The 21,536-nt window shown below is 41.2% G+C and overlaps 1 protein-coding gene across 1 annotated transcript in view; it reads right to left on the reverse strand.

Moving 5' to 3' along the window:
• Positions 1 to 200: 200 nt before the first annotated feature.
• The window catches only part of LOC307127196 (protein bicaudal D homolog 1), a gene marked incomplete at both ends in the record, with an annotated part of 42,728 nt that continues 21,392 nt past the window's right edge, over positions 201 to 21,536 (reverse strand). Inside the window, 6 exons of the mRNA XM_079818304.1 lie at positions 201 to 918; positions 6,421 to 6,572; positions 10,630 to 11,748; positions 16,636 to 17,109; positions 18,522 to 18,674; positions 19,716 to 19,928. Coding sequence (XP_079674430.1) covers positions 201 to 918; positions 6,421 to 6,572; positions 10,630 to 11,748; positions 16,636 to 17,109; positions 18,522 to 18,674; positions 19,716 to 19,928 — 2,829 coding nt within the window. The remainder of the gene's footprint in view (positions 919 to 6,420; positions 6,573 to 10,629; positions 11,749 to 16,635; positions 17,110 to 18,521; positions 18,675 to 19,715; positions 19,929 to 21,536) is intronic.

Here is a 21,536-nt window from a genome sequence, read left to right on the forward strand (position 1 = left end):
ACGCAATGTCCTGTTGAATCAAGTCTTGGACAGTCCACGTGCACTCAGATTGGGACAGAACACAGCGTCCTGAGAACTGATCAACAGTCTCTTTTTGAAGAAGGCCGGGCCACTTGTGCTCCATTAAATCCCTGAGTTAAAAAAAAAAGCGAAACATTCGAAAAACAGAAACCAGTGTGTCCTCCTCTCTGTGGTACCCGTCAGTAGCGAGGATGCTGGGAACCGTAGTTTCTGGGATACAAAGGGGTGTAGGTGGAGGAGGGGGGCGTGTAGCGGGACGTGGAGCGCTGGAAGTGGCTGGGAAGGGGGCGAGATTGGGACGAGCTCCACATGGAGCGGCGACTGGACAAAAGGGGGGAGCGGTAGGGCGAGGAAGGGGCGGAGCCTGGGGAAAAGTGCGACTCGCTTGCATAACGACGGGCCAGGATGGAGGTGTGGGTCGGTAGGTGGGTGTAAGAGTGCGGGTCGACGACGTACGCCCGGACGCCCATAGTCCAGTGGCGGTATGGCGTGGTTGACGGTGTCCAGGAGGATGAAGACAATGCGAGGGACGATGGGGCTTCCAGCGAGGGCGGGCTGTTTGGGGCGGACAGCTGGGGGGGTGTAAAGCTGGGTGTGGTGGGCGACGTGATGGCGGCTGCTGCTGTAAGGACCTCGGTTATTGTCAAAGGGGTGTCAGGAAGGGGCGGGACTGGCGTTCCACTTACTTTGGGCGTGCCGCTCCTCAGGCGGGTTGGTTTTCCCAAGCGGGTCCGGTGCGTCTGCTCTTGGTCGAACTCCAGGTCTTCCAGTTTCTGCGTGAGGGCGAGTTTTTGCTGGATGGCCATGCGGAGGAGGGAGTTTAACGTCTTTTTCTCGTCCTCCGCCGCCGCGAGCTGTCTCTGCATCTCGTCCAGCTGAGACACATACTCATCACACCTGATCAGAGAGAAAGGAGATGCGCGTTAAATATTAGTATTGTAGTATCGTACAGTATGATTCACAGGGCACTCAACACACGCATTTCAACCCGTTCACATGCTCAAACGCCACACCTTGTATTTCTCACGCAGAGAAATTTCCAGGATAATGCCCACCATTACCAAGTTGCGCCGCTATTAAGAGGAATCAAGTGAGTTCCACATAAGCCGCGTTTCCACCGTAGAGTGGAAAATAGAATTCAGAAGGCCGTGCCACGCACCAGCCAATCAAATAAAAAATATAGCTACCGAACAGCCAATCAGAAAATAGCATTGCTGTATCCGGGTAAGATTTAGATATTCCCGCAACAACAACGTTTACATTCTGCCACCTACTGGTGGTTTAGTTTAATGTTTTCTTTCCAACATTTCTTATTTGTATATTTAAAACAATCTCATAACATTTTTCAGTGTAAATGATTTCATTTGATTGGCAAAAGCCCTACAATGTCTTATTCTAATTTAGTTTATAGATCAAATTTAAGAATATAAAATTGAAGCTGAAGCATAGCCTATATTTAATAAGATTATGGGAAAATGCCCTCAAAAAGTAAAAATATCAAAGATATGCAGATTTAAATATCTCAAAGTTGATTGAACACTGGTGAGACTTTTGCTTCAGAATAAATTATATTTACAACACAGTAAATTCTGAAAAAAAAAATATTCCAAATTATTAATTTGCCTCTTCCCTGACATCTTTGAAATAGATAAATGCAAAAATTAATACTATGCACGCACACACAGAAATGTTGAATTAAATTTTTTTTTTTTAATTATTATTTATTTATTTATTTATAAAAAAAATTCAGATCAGAACCTCGTCCCCACCCAAACCCCTGCTGCCGTCGCCAAAATCTCACTCTGAACTTGGTTCAAAACTTGAGCTCTGTATTAATTTTGGTGAAACAATTTGCTCGGATGATTCATTTAAATGGATGCAAACAAATGATTCAGTTGAGTTCCTGAAATAATCTCTACATATGTCCTTTTTGTAGTGAAATATTTAGCTTCTCTATTATTTTAGGCTGTATTTATTGCAAATTCAAATGTTATTTAATGTTTTCATCCTAACTGAAATGCTCTGCAGAAGATGTTTTATTATTTAATAGTAGGGTTGGGTACAGAAACCCTACCTATAGACGGTTTCAACGGCAACAACATAAACAAACGTTACTGCGCATGCACGTTTTGTGGCCCAAACTTAACATCCGGTAGACGTCCGCAAAGAATCAATAACAACAGAGGCTGCATTATCTTTCTTATGCGCAATCATCTTTCATTTTAATTGGGCAACATTATCTTAATTTACATGTTTTTATTTTTTCAGCATGTTTATTATAAATAATCTCCCAATTCTGTCTGCAATATATATAGAGTAGGGGAAACGCCCCCCTTAAAGGGTTAGTTCACCCAAAAATGTAAATTCTGTCTTTAATTACTCACCCTCATGTCGACCCCAACCCGTAAGATCGTAGAGAAGAAGAAAAATATCTTAAGTTGTGTTCCGAAGATTAACGAAGGTCTTATAGGAACGACATGAGGGAGAGTTATAATGACAGAATTAACATTTTTGGGTGAACTTACCCTTTAAGGACCGTGTAATGCCGTTTTCTGTACAGTATCTAGTGCTTACGCGCTCGCCTTCAATCATGTAATGCATCGGAATAACATGTTTCTTTGTTTTATTACATAAGATTAATGTTGGGAAAGCGTTAACTTGTAACTTGTAGATAAAGTACCCTATTTGAGATTGATTGTATATGAATGCGTCACAAAAAATCCCATGCTCTATGGGCACTGCCATTAATAGAGGAAAAAGCGAAAGTTGTTTTGCACTCCGTGATAAAGGAACATTTAAATATTTTACGGGAAACATAAATCCGATCATTTATCCAGATGGCGACCACTTGATGTGAACAAATGTAAACTCGCTGTGTCCTGATTGACTTTGCCAAGTGTAAACACAGCCAGAATAAGTTACCTCTAGAGTAGATTATTTCTGATAACAAGCAACATTAATAAGTAAATTACATTAGACATACAGTCTAAATTACATTAGACTCTGCTCTCGTATGACTGGATGGAAATTTATGAAACATTTAAGGCTTTTTGGTGAGTCGCACACACTTTTTTTTTTTTGCTTGATCGTTAATATTTATATAATGTTATCCAAGAATAGTACGTAAAAACTGTGTTTCTACTGAGTAGTGCGCCATACTATCCCCTTGCCAGACCGATAAACAAACACAGACCGGAAGTCAACTTCGGGCTAGGCGTGTAACCGTGGCAACGCGCGTGCGTCCAAAGAAACCGTCTATATAACCGGTATGTACCTGACCGAATAAGGACGCAGATTTCGGTGCCTCATTTCGGTGCCACTTAAGACAAACACGTTTAGCGCTTGTCACATATCACAACTAGTCAGTGTTTTAAACCACATAATGTTTATTTTAGGTTTCAGACATTTAAATGCTCATTGTCTATGGAAGCGGCGAAACAATCCTTTCAGACAGTTATAACTTGACTACGTGTTTTATTAATATCAGATACACATTATATAGTAACTAAATAGTTTACTCTATTCTTCTCCCAGTTCAGCGGTCACTTACTTTCATGTATTTCGTGAGAGGTGAATTAATTTATCTGATGTAAATCCGACAGATCCGATTCTCTGATCTGGCGCCACCCATCGCGCAGTATAGATCAACTAACACACATTCACTCATATTTGAAAATCAGAATATCAGATAGTTCATGACATAGTTAGCAAGTTTGTGAATATTTTGAATAAAAAAGAATAAGCAAAATAAACCCGATACAGCTGAGCTGTCATACAGCGCTATTGCGGCAGCTGTGTGTCATGTGAGAAGCATGACGAGTCGCCATGGAAACAATAAGACGATGCGTTCTAAAATATTTAGCCTGAAAATATGGTCATATATTTCTGCAAAATAAAGCTGAAGCTTGAAGCTGGCAGACCAAGAATACAGACGACTGCTGTTATTACTGTAACTGTTATTTAGTGTTAAATTAGTTGTAGTTGGGTTAGGTGGCTTTAGTTTTACTGTGAATTTGTTAAGTAAATTGTGTTTGGTATTTATTTATATTTATATATTTAAGTATACTTTAAACTTGTAATAAAGTTTTAAATTTAAATAATAATAAAACAAAAATCAATAAAAAGCCATTCTTTAATCTCATCCCATCGTTTTGTGGCTCTTTTTTTAAAGTATCGGTTTGGCACCGGTATCGAAAAAAAATACCCAAACAATACCCAACCCTATTTAATAGTTATATTAAACTTAAAGGGGACCTATTATGCCCCTTTTTACAGTGTAATATAAGCCTCAGGTGTCCCCAGAATGTGTCTGTGAAGTTTCAGCTCAAAATACCCCACAGATAATGTATTATACCATGTTGTAAATGCCCTTTTTGAAGCAAAAACATGCAGTTTTTGTGCATGTATCTTTAAATGCAAATGAGCTGCTGCTCCCTGCTGCCCTATCCAGAAGAGGGTGGAGCCTTTACAGCTCATGCCTCTGAGGCCTTGTCCCAAATGGCACACTTCATATGCACTTTCGGTCTTGTGGACTTAAAATGGCTGCCACGCAAGGCCGGCCCTGACCAATTTGGAAACACTGGTTCTGTTTTATTTTTGTAATGCATAGAGACAAGAGCGACACGCGTCATAATCTGAAGACCACGCCCACCGGGGGGGGGAAACAATCGAACGCTCTCCACTGACTTTGCATTGCGTGAAGCGGCATCCTTGTCATTTCGGACTTATAACAAAAAACAGAACAATGTCTAAAAGCTGATATGTGACAAAGTGTACAGCAAACAAGCGAAGCAAAACCCACAACCAAAAACCCAGACGTTTTTATAAGCTATTGACCCAAAAAACGAGCGTTTAAGGACAAAAAAGTGGATACAGGCCATTGAGACACGTTATATTACACTGAGAACTACACACACTAGAGGGGAACGTAATCAGCGACTAGAAATATCATATATAAAACTGACATTTGGATATTTGACTTAACAGTGACAACATATTTACTGCACTCATAGGCATACTGAGGCATACTGAGTGTCAGGATCCCAAAATGTCCCCATTCTTCAGCTGAAGCGTCACGTTTTACTGCCTTTATCCACTTTTGTCTCCTTAAACTCTCGTTTTTTTGGGTCGACAGCTTATAATGTTTTTAGCTTGTTTGCTGTACACTTTGTCACATATCAGCTATTAGGCATTATGTTTTTTTTTTTATAAGTCCGAAATGACAAGGATGCAGCCTCATGCAATGCAAAGTCAATGGAGAGCGTTGGATTGTTTTCCCCCCCCCGGTGTGGGCGTGGCCTAAATACGCTCTGTCTCTATTGATGTTTTTTTTTTTTTTTTTATTAATTTTTGTTGTTGTTTTATATGATGTTTAGTCCGATTCTACCCCGTCATTATGTTCATAATATTATTACATTTCTTCTTTTTTAAAAGGCGGATGATAGTTAAACTATACAAAAATAGCACATACACCACAATGCAGCCAAAACACAAAGAGCAGGAGTAACTGCATCTAGCATTCATGCACAAACTATTGAGAACTAGCAAAAGTGTTTGTTTTCCAGTAGATGGCAGCAATCTTCCACTAATATGCACATTCATGTTTTCACCATGAATTAAACTGAGAAATTTAGATTTTAAATGTGAAATGTACATAAAATTTTGCTATTTTAAATAAATCTGTATATAAATATCATTACTAATTTCGGCAAATACATTTTAAAATGTCCATATGTCCCCTTAAAACTGCACAACTGCAGAATAAAAACATTATGCTGCGTTCACACCAAACGCGAATATAGCGGCAAAATCGTCTAGTTGGACGCTTGAACATTTTTAATCCATTCGCACGTCCACAGCGAATTGCTTAAACTGTCACAAGGTTATGTCAAAGAACACACAAAGTTCACATAAACACATGTCTGTGAACGTAAACGGCAGCGAAAGATATATTAGATCTGTGTATTAAAGTGACAGCGGCAGTACCTACTGCTGTTAATATCAAACAACAAAAGAAAACAGAATCACGCACTGCTCTTGACTGTATAACTTTAGTAGCTTTAATAAGAATACATTTCTTACTTGAATGCTGCTGTTAAATGCTCTGGCGAGGAGATGAACACGTTGGACTGTTTACAGCTCACTGAGGGGCGGGGCTAAGCTAATTGGGCAGATTCCGTGCCGTGTTGTGGGCGGGGCTTGTTTCAATGTGACGTCAACGGCTCATTTTGAAACACTTTTCAGATTTATGGGTAAAAATAAAAAACTGTGGATGGATGGATTTTTACCAAAACAGGGTGGTTGTGTACACACTGTGGACACATAAATATGTTCAAAAACAATGTAAAAGTGAATTTTGCATGATAGGTCCCCTTTAAAAAAAGATATTTCTTTTCTCACCGCGTGGCGAACATGGCTCTGAGGGAGGAGAAGGTGGCTGCATCCTCTTTCAGCGCCTTCAGCTCGTTCCTCAGCTTCATCATCGTCTCCGTCACCATGGTCTTCTCGTTCTCGTATTTACTCTTCAAGTTGGCCAGAGCCCCCTCAGCCGTCTGTGAAACACCAGTGAGCATCGACAATAAGTTATAAATAAACCACTACTGATATAATATAGACCACATAAGAAAGCACTGATCCATTTCGACCAATGAAGGTGTTTTCTAAAAAGCATGTTCATTTTGATATATGGGAAATATTTACCAAGTAATTGCTTTGATTTAGAACGCCCACTTTAAGAATAATGGGATTTTTTTTTTCTTGAATTCATAATCATTTAACATGAGCAGCTCATTCAAGTGAAAGTGTGTCATTGCAGTTACTAAGAACTCCTGTTTTGCACATGATAATGGATGTAGTAATTACTTTGCTGGCCCATATAGCACAGCACTTTCTCTCTGGTGTGGGATCTATAAATCGTAATGTCCATTAATCATCTCTGGCCGGGAAGGGTCATACAACATGCTTTATATCACACAGTGGCCAACAAGGAGAAAGAAATGATGTGTCGTATGCAACAGTCCCATTCCATCAACATTTCATTTGACTAGCAATTAATCAAACGGGTCGGTCGGGGTACACGGGTCCGCCTGAAACGTCATGTTTACAAGGTACCGGAGCTTTTGCGGAAGAACTATTCGCTAGATTTGCCAACGTTTGCCAGATTACTGGTATTCAGTTTGGCTTGAGGCACTTGTGTAAGTGGGAATGAATCAAACCACAAAAGGTGAGGTGGTTGAGTTTGGTTCATTTGTGGGTCCTTTTAGATCATTTGGGGTGTTTACCAAGACCACTTAGACTGCTCAAAAGCACTAGGTGTAAAATCAGCCTTAAAGGGATAGTTCACCCAAAAATTAAAATTAGCCCATGATTTACTCACCCTCAAGTCATCCGAGGTGTATATAACATTCTTCTTTCAGACAAGTTATATTAAAAATGTTCTGGCTAATCCAAGCATTATAATAGCAGTAATAGTTGCTCTGTTTTTGAAGTCCATAAAAAATGCATCTGTCTGTCATATAACTGCTCCACACGGCTCCGGGGTGTTAATAAAGGCCTTCTGAAGCGAATCGATTGCTTGTGTAAGAAAAATATCCATATTTAAAAATGTATTTCATTTTTTTCTATGGCTCTGCATCAGCCGTCCCCGCACCATCACTTCCGGCAAATAAGGTCAAAATACCGGCGCAATCATAGATATATACATAGATTCCTTATTAGTGCCTGCGCGGATCGGTCCAATGAGGCATCTACATATATATATATATATACATCTTTGATCGCGCCAGTATTTTGACCTTATTCGCAAAAGTTATGGCGCTGAGAATACTAGATAACATTTGTCTGATAAGAGGTAAAAAAATAACATAAATACTGTTGGGTTTCTTGCAGAAAACGATCGTTTCGTGTCTTAAGACACAAATGTGTTGCCACCAGTGTTGGGGAAAGTTACTTTGAAAAGTAATGCATTACAATATTGCGTTACTCCCTTAAAAAGTAACTAATTGAGTTACTTAGTTACTTTTTAAGAAAAGTAATGCGTTACGTTACTTTTGCGTTACTTTTTCTCACCTCGGCTGGGCTTGTTTTTGTTTTTGTTTATAAAAAAAGTTATATTTTTGTGCAACGGTAAAGACCTCTTCATACCAAAATGTGAATAATAAGCCCCAGGCTGAGGTAAAAATGCAGATTCCCGCATGAACAGTAGAGGGCGCAGCTCTGGATAATGATAGAATAGGATGCAGGAGAAAAAAGTTTTACCAATAAAAACAAAAAATCTAGTAATTTTCATCATCAAAGGTCAGCAGCAAGACATTGGTAAAATAAATATAAAGGTAGATTATGCATAAAAACTGTTGTTTTATTTAACATTTAATTATTGGAGGTTTGCATAGTACTCTGATTTTGCATTTGACTGATTTTATTAATTTTGAGGAGGACAGAATCTTTATTGTGCAAGTGAGATAAATGCTCACAACTACAATAACCATCACCATTCACACACACACCTCTGCACTTATTTTTCTTAACATAGGGGCAGGAGAGCTGTCAATCAAATTAATGTGAAAAAGTAACTTGCATTACTGTCTTGAAAAAGTAACTCGTAAAGAGACAAATAAAATCGGAGTTATATTACAAAAGTCCAGGCTAATCCAAGCATTAGAATTTGATTAATAGTTGCTCTGTTTTTGAAGTCCATAAAAAGTACATCTGTCCGTCATATAACTGCTCCACGCGGCTCTGGGGTGTTAATAAAGGCCTTCTGAAGCGAATCGATGTTTGTGTAAGAACAGTATTCATATTTAAAACTTTATCAAGTAAACTTTCGGTCGCGTTAGTCTTTCGATCGGCAGGCGAACTTTCACCAATTTTTCCATAAATTGAACAGGGAAGGCGGTCGGCCGAAAGTTTACTTGATAAAGTTTTAAATATGGATATTTTTCTTACACAAACGCATCGATTCGCTTCAGAAGGCCTTTATTAACACCCCAGAGCCGCGTGGAGCAGTTATATGACTGACAGATGCACTTTTGATGGACTTCAAAAACAGAGCAACTATGAATCCAATTCTAATGCTTGGATTAGCCTGGACTTTTGTAATATAACTCTGATTTTATTTGTCTGAAAGAAGAATGTCATATACACCTAGGATGACTTGAGGGTGAGTAAATTATGGGCTAATTTTCATTTTTGGGTGAACTATCCCTTTAATGAGGATTCATATGTCTATGTGTTTTTACTCTCATCGCTCTCATACTCTAAAATATCCCCATTGACATGCATTATACGACTATCACACTGCAACGGTTGGAGTTAAAAATCTTAATTTGTGTTCTACTGAAGAAACAAAGACACCTACATCTTGGATGCCCTGGGGGTAAGCAGATAAACATAAAAAAATCGTTTTTGGGTGAACTATCCCTTTAAAGCAAACCCTGGTTGGTCATTTAACAATCCAGTCAGATCTATTCCTGTCTAAGTGGACATTTCTAGGCTGGAGAAAGTTGCAAAGTGCACTAGACTGTTGATAGTTAATCTTGGTACACTAGGCGAAAGATAGCGACCCATGTGGGAATGTAGCAGTTTTACCAAGAAGCCTTACACAGCAACATTAAAGGGTAACTTCAGTGATTTAGCATTAGGCTTTGTATCAGTAGAAACCCGGTAGTATATTCAAATTATGGTATTTTCCCCCTTCATTTCCACCTGAGGTGAGAGAATTATGCATTTTATTTCTGGAAAAATTCCTCAGATGACGCAAATATCCTCATTTTGCATCATCGGAGGATTTTTTGGCCAGAGGCTAAAAACTACAGCCACTAGATGGAGCTGTTCCGCATATTATCAACCCGCCCATAGGGGAGAGATCTCACACACAGAATGTAAGACAGACGGCCGCACGGACATTCATAACGGAGCGATGCAGAGCAAAGTGAGTGTTTCAACTTTTCAATGAATTCCTGTGATAGTTTAGCTTCTATATGCGATCTGAAAACGTGCCAGACTGACGTTTAACGTTACCTCAGCTCTGCTCAGCTCTTCGTGAGGAATGAAATCTGACACTGCTGCGTCTGTGACGTGACTTTCATTCGGCTCACTCACACTTTATTGAAAAGACACGTTCAGTTTTTAATTGTAGTGTTTATTCTCTAACTGAACGAAATGATTGTATTACTATGAAGATCAAAACGACGGTGTACGGCATCGTAGGGCAGCGAAGCAAGTGCATTCTGGGAGTTGTTGTCTTTCATACATTTTATGTCTTTTCTCAGTCTAGAAGGCACCAAATTCAAAAATAATTTCACATTTCTACTACATAAATGACCCAGTTTAAATACAAAGCTTAATGCTAAACCACTGAAGTAACCCTTTAATGAGACATCGGTATAGGTTGGCTGGAATAATTTGCAAAATGGACCAGATTTTATGCACAAATCCTGGACTACTAAGACAGCGACCCATGTGGAAATGTAGCAGTTTTAATAAGAAACACGGAAGCTACAAAGCAAGTCTGAAAACCTCAGTCAATGTAAGGACTCCCATGGTCCAATACTCTCAGACCTCATGGCAATCAATAGGAAGCAGGGTAATAAATCGAGACGATTAGCCTACCTGCTTGTTGGCTTTCAGCACAAGGCGCAAGGTTGCGATCTGCTCCCTCTTTGTGCTCAGGAGGGACTTGAGCTTGAGAATCTCCTCCATGCAAGCCTCTTTGTCCTTGTCCATGAGTGGGGCGAGCTCGCTGGCGGCCGCTCTCTGGCGGGACAGCTGGAGCGAGCGATCCACCGCCTTCTGCAAGTGCTTGATCTGGTCGCGGATGATGGCGTTGAGGTGGTGGATGTTGGTGGGTTCACGGCGTAGTTCGGATCCCGTGGCCGACTCGGGCGCTGGGGACGACGATGATGACGAGGAAGAGGCACTAACGACGGGCGAACCCAATGGCGTCCGGACCGGGCTCTGCTCAGCAGTGAGAGGTTCTTTGGATGGCGAGTCGGACGGACTACGTGACTCTGCGGATGTCGCGGCATTAATCGCCGCTAGGCGGCGTGCGAGACGCGGGGTCAAAAGCACCCGATGGTCGTCCTGCCCCTTGAGGCCAGCGGTGGAAATGCGCGTCAGGGTCCTGCCCTGCCGGTAGTAGTCCAGCGTAACGCGGTTGGGTGTCTCGTTGTTGCACAGGCAGACGTGGTGGTAAAGTTGCGCTAACTCCTCGCTAAATGTCGCCAGCTCATCTTGGGCGGTTCCCAGAATCCCATGCGTCTCTAAGGCCGTGTTATTGGCTGCCTGCAGCTCGCGTTCCAGATTCACCGCCTTCTCCCGTCCTTCCCTGCAGCTGCGCTCCAGCTTCACCACTTGCATCTCCAGCGCCTGCATCTGCGCCTTGCCCTGCTCCTCCGCCCGCGCTCTTGCCTCCACGCACTCATTATATCTATCCTTCACCTCCTTAAGCTCCGCCTTCAGTCCGACCACCTCCGTCACGGCCACCCTGTACTTACACTGCAGCAACTCCAGACTCGGCCCCTCCAGGCCGCCGGGGAAGCACGTTGTCTCTTCCTCGTCCTCCTCTTCCTCCTTGTTTTCCTTGCTGTGGCGCTGGCGGCGGAGTTTTCGGAAGCGTTCGCCCAAGCGGCTGGCCCTCTCGTGCTGCTCATTCAACGCCCCCTGCGTGTGACGGAGCAAAGCCTGTGATTCTTGCAAGCTGCTGAGCAAAGATGCTTTTTCTCGTTCCACCTGCGGCACAAACAAACCAACTATTGACTTTACCTACAGGTCAGACTGGTTTATACTGGTGAGTCCTGATGCTGGTCTAAATCAGTGCTTCTCAAACCTGTCCTGGGGACCACTCTGGTCAGATGTCCTAGTCGGTTGTGATTGGTCTACTCTGCTCTGATTGGTCAGATGTCCTAGTCGGTTGTGATTGGTCTACTCTGCTCTGATTGGTCAGATGTCCTAGTCGGTTGTGACTGGTCTACTCTGCTCTGATTGGTCAGATGTCCTAGTCGGTTGTGATTGGTCTACTCTGCTCTGATTGGTCAGATGTCCTAGTCGGTTGTGATTGGTCTACTCTGCTCTGATTGGTCAGATGTCCTAGTCGGTTGTGATTGGTCTACTCTGCTCTGATTGGTCAGATGTCCTAGTCGGTTGTGATTGGTCTACTCTGCTCTGATTGGTCAGATGTCCTAGTCGGTTGTGATTGGTCTACTCTGCTCTGATTGGTCAGATGTCCTAGTCGGTTGTGATTGGTCTACTCTGCTCTGATTGGTCAGATGTCCTAGTCGGTTGTGATTGGTCTACTCTGCTCTGATTGGTCAGATGTCCTAGTCGGTTGTGATTGGTCTACTCTGCTCTGATTGGTCATATGGCCCAGTCTGTTGTGATTAGGGATCGACCGATATGGATTTTTTAGTGCCGATGCACTCAATTTTTTTTCATCAGCCTTAGCCGATGACCGATATGAGCTGCAGATTTTCTTGAGCCGATATTTGGAGCCGATACTGCTTTTGCTCCCTCAATTTACATCATAAAAATTACACAATGATCATGATGATAACAATTTAAAATTTACAATTTAAAAAAAGGAACATTTATTGAACTAAAAAAAAAACAATATTTAACAAATAGTAAAAACAGGTGAGGTAGAACAAGAAAAAAAAGAGTTCAGTGGTGAAAATAAATTCTGAAAATAAATATTTAAGCATAAATAAAATAATAACACTATTGCACACAGTATCATCAAGCAAGCAGGATAATAAAGTGCACACTGACTGTACTATACTTAATTTTAAAACTATTTACAACCTAGTCATTTAATGGTTACACTCTAAAAAATGCTGGGTTAAAAATAACCCAAGTTGGGTTGAATATGGACTAACCCAGCAATTGGGTTGTTTTGACCCAGCGGTTGGGTTAAATGTTCGCTTAAAACAACCCAATCACTGGGTTAGTCCATTTTCAACCCAACTTGGGTTATTTTTAACCCAGCATTTTTTAGAGTGTAGGTGCACTGAACTTAATCTCTTGTAGAGCAACACCAGCGGTAATTCAGGAAAAAATCTCCAAATGCTCCACGTGAGACTTCAGTCTTTCGACCTTTTACCATCGTGTCAATTCTCAATTGATTTTGATTAATATGCATGAGGGAGGGAGAGCAAGAGAGTTTGAAGACGGTGAGAGCTGCCCTGTGGACGACTGTCTGTAAATAATGCAGGGGAAAAAATATCGGTGAACGCAGCAGCCTTGTATCGGCCGATACACGTAAAAATCGCAAATATCGGCCGATATATCGGTCTAACACTAGTTGTTATTGGTCTACTCTGCTCTGATTGGTCAGATGTCCCAGTCTGTTGTGATTGGTCTACTCTGCTCTGATTGGTCAGATGTCCCAGTCTGTTGTGATTGGTCTACTCTGCTCTGATTGGTCAGATGTCCCAGTCTGTTGTGATTGGTCTACTCTGCTCTGATGGGTCAGATGTCCCAGTCTGTTGTGATTGGTCTACTCTGCTCTGATTGGTCAGATGTCCCAGTCTGTTGTGATTGGTCTACTCTGCTATTGCTTAAGGCAAGACACTACAGATGATTAGAGTAAAACATTTATAGATATCACCATACTTTTCACAGCTGATTAATCCACAGTACATTAAGCCTACTTTTTTGCATTACAAGTTTTCTGAAATGTCAAGGCTAAATATGCAAATGAGGCATTATCCAATAAATATGCATTCAATTTCCAGAACAGAAATCTGAACATTGGATAAAGCCAGTTTCAAAATTTTTCTTTCATTTTAAATTAACCTTTTATTGCTCCGAGAGTGATCTTTCTTAATATTATCTTTGTCTCGTATGCATACAATAATATGGTGCATTCCAGTCAAGATCATATTCGCGAGTTGAACAGCACCACAATGTTGTAATTACGACTTTGGATTTTCTCTGAGCTCAGTTTTCCGATGGTGGATACAGCTTCTGTAGTTGATGGTAAATATGTTGAAATGTAAAACTAGCCAAGTTGCATGTATAAAATATGCTCATATTGTACAATTACAATAGAATATATAACAATTCAGTTGGGCAGCAGCTTCATAAATTGAATAAAAGCACAAAAACACACCGGATGCACATTATTTATTCATCATTGTGTACGTCGGCTTCTTGCTCGGACTAAAGTGCTTCTTATAATTACAACTTCCCGACTCGTGAATACAAACTTCCTCGCAGGACTGGAATGCACCAATAGTTTGATCTTTTGATTGAGAATTAACTTGTGGAATGGCCTCACCGATGATCTTAAGAGGAGCAACTCCATTTATTCTTTTAAAAAACAGTTAAAAATCCTAATTTTTGACAAATATATGGATGCCTAAGAAAAATTGTCTAAGATAAGTTTATGTATAATTGCTGTGCATTAATTGAAACAACACAAGAAACAAGCAAATATTTGTAATTAAGTGTGTGTGTGTTTATGTATGTATGTATGTATATGAGTATATATATATACAGTACGTGTATATGACCATGTGTGTATGTATGCATATGTTTATACATGTATACATTTTGATGGGTAGATGTTGTTTTGTAAATAGGGTAGGCGTAATAAGCCATGGCTTCAGCCTACACTTTTTCGGTTACCCTCCTTGTTTGTAATGAATTTGCTGTACATACATTTTGTTTGCTGTTTAGTAACCGAATAAATCTTCATTATCAATTACCAGGACAAATCTGAGCACATATTGAGAGCTCAGGAGACAAGTATGAGATGACTGGGGTCTTTGTCTCAGGAAATTTTTTTTTAGAAGGAGCAAAGCTCCACTCACTGCTGTCTCGAAGAGACAAAATGGAGATATTAAAATCTTATCTGCTATAGTCTACTGGAATAGTGCTATTTAAACCAGAAAGTGTTCCCTATGGCCATTTTTAGCATTGAATTTAAGTGCACAGTTTACATATTCAATGTTTAACATGGATGCAAAGTTCATATGTACAGTATATGACTCAAATGAACTTGCACTATTGGAACAGTGATCTCTGGTGACGGGAAGGATATAAATAAGCCAGTAGCATGGCCCATTAGTGCGTATGGTGGTCTCATATTTCATCCCACGACACTGCAGTATCCCGTTGTAAACAGAACAACGCCTAAACCAATGCAGCAGTCGCTTCTCACTATTTAGGAACGTGAAAGCATGAAATATGAGTTTAAAAACATCTAATCAGACATATATGAAAGAAATATTAAATTGGCAACATAAAGCTTTGCTATATTAAAGCTACAATGTGTAACTTTTTTAGTTTATTCTTAGCTAAAAACACTTAGTTCTTTCAAAAATATATGTGCTCATTAATGTATATTTACTTCTTTCAAGTAATAAAGTATTCTCGTAAGTTTATAATATGCCATTGAAAATACATAAGGTAATGGGATCTAACGGTGGTCGCCATGTTGCCCCTCCATCTTGAAAGTACATTAGCCAAAGAGGGACATACCCGTAAATTCAAGCTTCGCCTTTCGCGTTTTAACCGGTTTTAACACTCGATGGCACTGTACAAAATTCTCTGCGTCGCGCATGTGCGCGTCAACTTGTTCACACTTGTCTGGTGCATGCGCAGAGAGTTTTCATCTCAGCAGCTCCAGTAACTGAGTTATACGGAGTTTTCCTGGCTTGTTTATTCCTCAAAAGTCTGTTTTTCCTTGTGTGGTATTTCTGTGCGCTAATAACTCCATAAGTAATAATAGTTATTGTCATTGTAGATGTGTTTCAGAGTGTGTCATCGCGTAATTCAGTTGATGTCACCTCAGAAGTATTTTTGTGTCAACATACAATAGCGTAATGCTCACCTATTTGAATAATCATTCAGTTATTTTGTTATCAACAATGTTTATTCGTTTATAGAAAATATTTGCTTGTAATGTATGTTGATGGAAATATGTATCAGGTCTGATCGGCATATTAGCAATTGTTATACAGAGCGCACTGCAGTGCTAACGTTAAAGCTGCGCACACACTTTTGTAACCGGACACCGCTTGTCAGCAGCAGCGGCAGCTCCGCTCCTTTTAATGCAGCTTCATTTAGCGCCTATATATGGTACAATAAGCTCCGGTTTACGGTTACATTATACAAATGTAACTTATAAGTATAGTTATACAGTTCTTAACTGTGTATGTATATTTACCATCCTTATTTGTTCTCTCACAGAAACCACATTTATGTAAATATCCACGCAAACCTGTTTATGCCTTGCAATTGGATGACTGAATAAACATTACTATCATCAAAGTTCACTCTGGATTAGCTGCAGTTCTTTCTAGCCGAATAATTAGGCCAGTTGAGTTCCAACCATCCCACTGCGCACAGAATATCCCACAGGCACCGTGTCGAATGTGGACGAGGTCGAACTGGAAGCCATGTTAATCTTGGACTAAATCGGCCACCGTAGGAGTTGAAACGAAATCGGAATTGAGAGGAACAGAAACTAAAATTCACTGGATGGTCATATACCTTTTCACCACTAGATGGGGGACAATATCACACAGTGTAGCTTTAAAATGAATGTATGGTATAATGTGTGTATATTCAGTATATGGGCGTGGCTGACGGCATGCCCCGCCCCTTCACACTGACCTGCTGAATCTGCTGTCTGAGTTTCAGGATCTCAGGGCCATTGAGCTCACTGAACAGGTCAGGGGTCAAAATTTCACTCTTCCTCAAACCCGAAGACCTGAAATCTCCGTTCAATCGGTTCAGCACCGAACCCGCCGCGCCCTGGAGCAGATGCCCGTTGCACCGGCCACCGTCTTCACTGCTGGGCGAAGTGGCGGCAGTCGGGGTCGCACTGCCACTAGGAGGCGCTGAGCTCAAGGCGATCAGATGGGCACAGCCGGAGCTGAAAGCCCCGTCGCACACGGTTAGATGTTGTGCTAATTCCTTACGCAAAGTGTTCTTCTGTTCTCGCTCACTTTTCAGAGCATCCAAAGCCTCCTCCAATTGGCTCTCGGAGATGTCCTTCAGGCGCAGCGCATCTTCTAATTGGCTGTTGAGCAGGGCTGTCTCCTCCTCCAGAACTTTGATCTCATGCTTCAGGCCTTCATACTCCACCTGAAAGAACGAGGAATAACCATTCTGGAAATAATCTGTTTCTACATAATCTCACAAACAATCATGATGCATATAGGTCTTGGTTTTAATATATTAATATATATAATAATGGGTTTCACATGGATGGGGAAAATAAAGTGGCTAGAGAAGTTGTGCAACAACAAAAATAGTAACATCGACATCGGCTGGAACTTTACTTGATAAAGTTTTAAATATGGATATTTTTCTTACACAAACGGATCGATTCGCTTCAGAAGGCCTTTATTACCACCCCAGAGCTGTGTGGAGCACGTTATCTGATGGGCAGGTGCATTTTTTTATGGACTTCAAAAACAGAGCAACTGTTACTGCTATAATAATGCTAGGATTAGCCTGGACTTTTTTAATATAACTCAGATTTTATCCGTCTGAAAGAAGAATATCATACACACCTTGGATGACTTGAGGGTGAGTAAATCATGGGCTAATTTTCATTTTTGGGTGAACTATCCCTTTAACTTTCATAGGAATTCATTGAAAAGTTTAAACACTCACTTTGCTCCGCAACGCTCCGTTATGAATGCCCGATCCGAGCGGCCGTGCGCATTTACGTTCTGTGAGTAACGCAGTCGGATATGTCTTTAGTGAACGTATATAGAATTGAGGGAGAAATCGGGTGTTACAATCAATTTGGCTCAAAGGGCCGGACCTAATATTCTGTGTGAAGCAGGGCAGGAACATGCCGGCCAAGTGAGTTTTTAGGGTTACATTTTTTATTTATTTTTATAAAACAATGAATAGTAAGTTCTGTCATATTATTCAATTACTTTTACAGTTTTTTGCCATGGTATCGACTCAGTAACTTATCGGTATTGAGGTATTTTATTCTGGAATCGTATCGAAGTCATAATTGTGGTATCGTGACAACACTATATAAAAAGTATTTGCTGATATTCTCTCTTTTTTTTGTTATGTTGGTTTACAAATTTGTACCTTTTTACATTTTTACTCTTTTAGTTTTACATTTCGTCAAGGGCTTGTTTACATTTATACTTTTTTATAGTACACTACTGAAGGCCAAAGTAAATTAAATGTTTTTAAGTAAAATTGTTGAAAATTATTGTAATAAATGATTCGATAGATTAATCTATATAAAAATAGTCGTTAGTGGCAGCCCTAATATACGCCGATATATCTGCGACAGGCTCATATCGGCTGATAAAATCAGCAGACCGATAAATCGGTCGGGCTCTGCTGGCGACAACAACTTGCATTATTGCTTTTTCGTTCTGAGAACATTGAAGGGCCAGTGCTGAGACAATTTTAAGTAATTGTAGTTCTAGTAGTTTTAGATTGGGTACTAGAACCGTGCCAGTGTAAAGGGGGTAATTGTGTGTGTGTGTGTGTGTGTGTGTGTGTGTGTGTGTGTTTACCTGGTTCTGCTTGAGCGTGGACACCAGTTTCTGCAGCGAGATGTTCTCTTCCTCCAGCTCGGTGTAGTCTTGCAGTAATCTGCCCTCTCTGAATTTATACTCTCTGATCTCCTCTCTCATCCGGCTTCTCTGCAGCTCTAACATCTCATTACTCTGAGAGACGGAGAAAGAGAGACCATTTAAAAAAAGCCAGACCTGTCAAAATCGCGAGCACACATTCACAGGAATACATCTGCAATGTCAAACCCATAATCGATTAAAGGAACACTCAATTTTTTTTGAAAATAGGCTCATTTTACATGTCCCCTAGAGTTAAATAGTTGAGTTTTACCGTTTTTGAATCCATTCAGCCGATCTTTGTATCTGGCGGTAGCACTTTTAGCATAGCTTAGCATACATCATTGATTCTGATCAGTCCATTAGCATCTCATTCAAAAAATGACCAAAGACACTTTCAATATTTTTCCTATTTAAAACTTGACTCTTCTACAGTTACATCGTGTGCTGAGACCAACTGAAAATGAAAAGTTGCGATTTTCTACACCTATATGGCTAGGAACTACTTTCTCATTCCTGCGTAATAGTCGCGGATCTTCGCGGCCGTACCATGGCTGCAGCGGCGCAATGATATTACAGCGCCTGAAAGTAGCCCAGCTAGGTAACTTAAGTTTGTGTAGTTGCAGAGAAAGTTTCAGGCTTGCAGCCGACAAATTGTGTTGTGGATGTAGCTGTGTGATTAGCCGTGGTTCTGTGTGTTGTAAAGAGCTGTGATAGGAAGTCGAAGGTGTAACTACCACCATGTTTCACAGAATATGATCACAGCCATGGTACGGCCGCGAAGATCCACGACTATTACGCAGGAATGAGAAAGTAGTTCCTAGCCATATAGGTGTAGAAAATCGCAACTTTTCATTTTCAGTTGGTCTCAGCACACGATGTAACTGTAGAAGAGTCAAGTTTTAAATAGGAAAAATATTGAAAGTGTCTTTGGTCATTTTTTGAATGAGATGCTAATGGACTGATCAGAATCAATGATGTATGCTAAGCTATGCTAAAAGTGCTACCGCCAGATACAAAGATCGGCTGAATGGATTCAAAGACGGTAAAACTCAACTATTTGACTCTAGGGGACTTGTAAAATGAGCCTATTTTCCAAAAAAGTGGAGTGTTCCTTTAATGATGCTTGTTTCCCACCTCTCTCAGCTCCTGTAGGATGGAGCCGAGCCGCTCGTTCTCGGCCTGTGTGCAGGACGCCTGCGATCTGCTGCTCTTCAGCTCGGCTTGCTGCTCCAGCAGGCGGCCCATGTAATACGCTTCCTTAGTGGCCGACTCCTGCAGCAGCGTCTCCTCGTTGGTCTCCCCGTCTTCAGCCACCTTCCTCTGGGTGGTGTACGCCTGGCTGAAGGCCTGAGGACGAGAGAGAAGAAATGCTCAACTAAAGTGTCCCCGGTTGTGCTATTTTAAAGGCTCCTAATTTTGTTTTGGAGTCTCCTACAATGGGTTTACATGAAGAAAAAAACACTATAATTTCTCTTAATATACATTGGAGCTTCACCTCTATTCTCACAGTGTCTGAAACGGCTTGATAAAGGATTCGGTCTCTCTAAACCCCGCCTTTCCGAGAGTCTACTCTGCTCTGATTGGTCAGATGGCCCAGTCTGTTGTGATTGGTCTACTCTGCTCTGATTGGTCAGATGGCCCAGTCTGTTGTGATTGGTCTACTCTGCTCTGATTGGTCAGATGGCCCAGTCTGTTGTGATTGGTCTACTCTGCTCTGATTGGTCAGATGGCCCAGTCTGTTCTGATTGGTCTACTCTGATTGGTCAGATGGCCCAGTCTGTTGTGATTGGTCTACTCTGATTGGTCAGATGGCCCAGTCTGTTGTGATTGGTCTACTCTGCTCTGATTGGTCAGATGGCCCAGTCTGTTGTGATTGGTCTACTCTGCTCTGATTGGTCAGATGGCCCAGTCTGCTGTGATTGGTCTACTCTACTCTGATTGGTCAGATGGCCCAGTCTGTTGTGATTGGTCTACTCTACTCTGATTGGTCAGATGGCCCAGTCTGTTGTGATTGGTCTACTCTACTCTGATTGGTCAGATGGCCCAGTCTGTTGTGATTGGTCAACTCTGCTCTGATTGGTCAGATGGCCCAGTCTGTTGTGATTGGTCTACTCTACTCTGATTGGTCAGATGGCCCAGTCTGTTCTGATTGGTCTACTCTGATTGGTCAGATGGCCCAGTCTGTTGTGATTGGTCTACTCTGATTGGTCAGATGGCCCAGTCTGTTGTGATTGGTCTACTCTGATTGGTCAGATGGCCCAGTCTGTTCTGATTGGTCTACTCTGATTGGTCAGATGGCCCAGTCTGTTGTGATTGGTCTACTATGCTCTGATTGGTCAGATGACCCAGTCTGTTGTGATTGGTCTACTCTGCTCTGATTGGTCAGATGGCCCAGTCTGCTGTGATTGGTCTACTCTACTCTGATTGGTCAGATGGCCCAGTCTGTTGTGATTGGTCTACTCTACTCTGATTGGTCAGATGGCCCAGTCTGTTGTGATTGGTCTACTCTACTCTGATTGGTCAGATGGCCCAGTCTGTTCTGATTGGTCTACTCTGATTGGTCAGATGGCCCAGTCTGTTGTGATTGGTCTACTCTGATTGGTCAGATGGCCCAGTCTGTTGTGATTGGTCTACTCTGATTGGTCAGATGGCCCAGTCTGTTCTGATTGGTCTACTCTGATTGGTCAGATGGCCCAGTCTGTTGTGATTGGTCTACTCTGCTCTGATTGGTCAGATGACCCAGTCTGTTGTGATTGGTCTACTCTGCATGTGTTGGAAACCAAATACGTCTACTTATAGCATATACTTTAGATAGACAAGGTCCAAATTCAAAGTTTCCTTACTTAATAAGTAGATCTTACTTTCAGTAGATCTGAAAGCAAAAATACAGCAGTTACAACACAGGCAAATTGATATATCAGGGTTTAATCAAAGCTATCTCAGTGCTACTATTAC

This window comes from Gobio gobio (assembly GCF_949357685.1).
Source record: "Gobio gobio genome assembly, chromosome: 5".
Lineage (NCBI taxonomy): Eukaryota > Metazoa > Chordata > Actinopteri > Cypriniformes > Gobionidae > Gobio > Gobio gobio.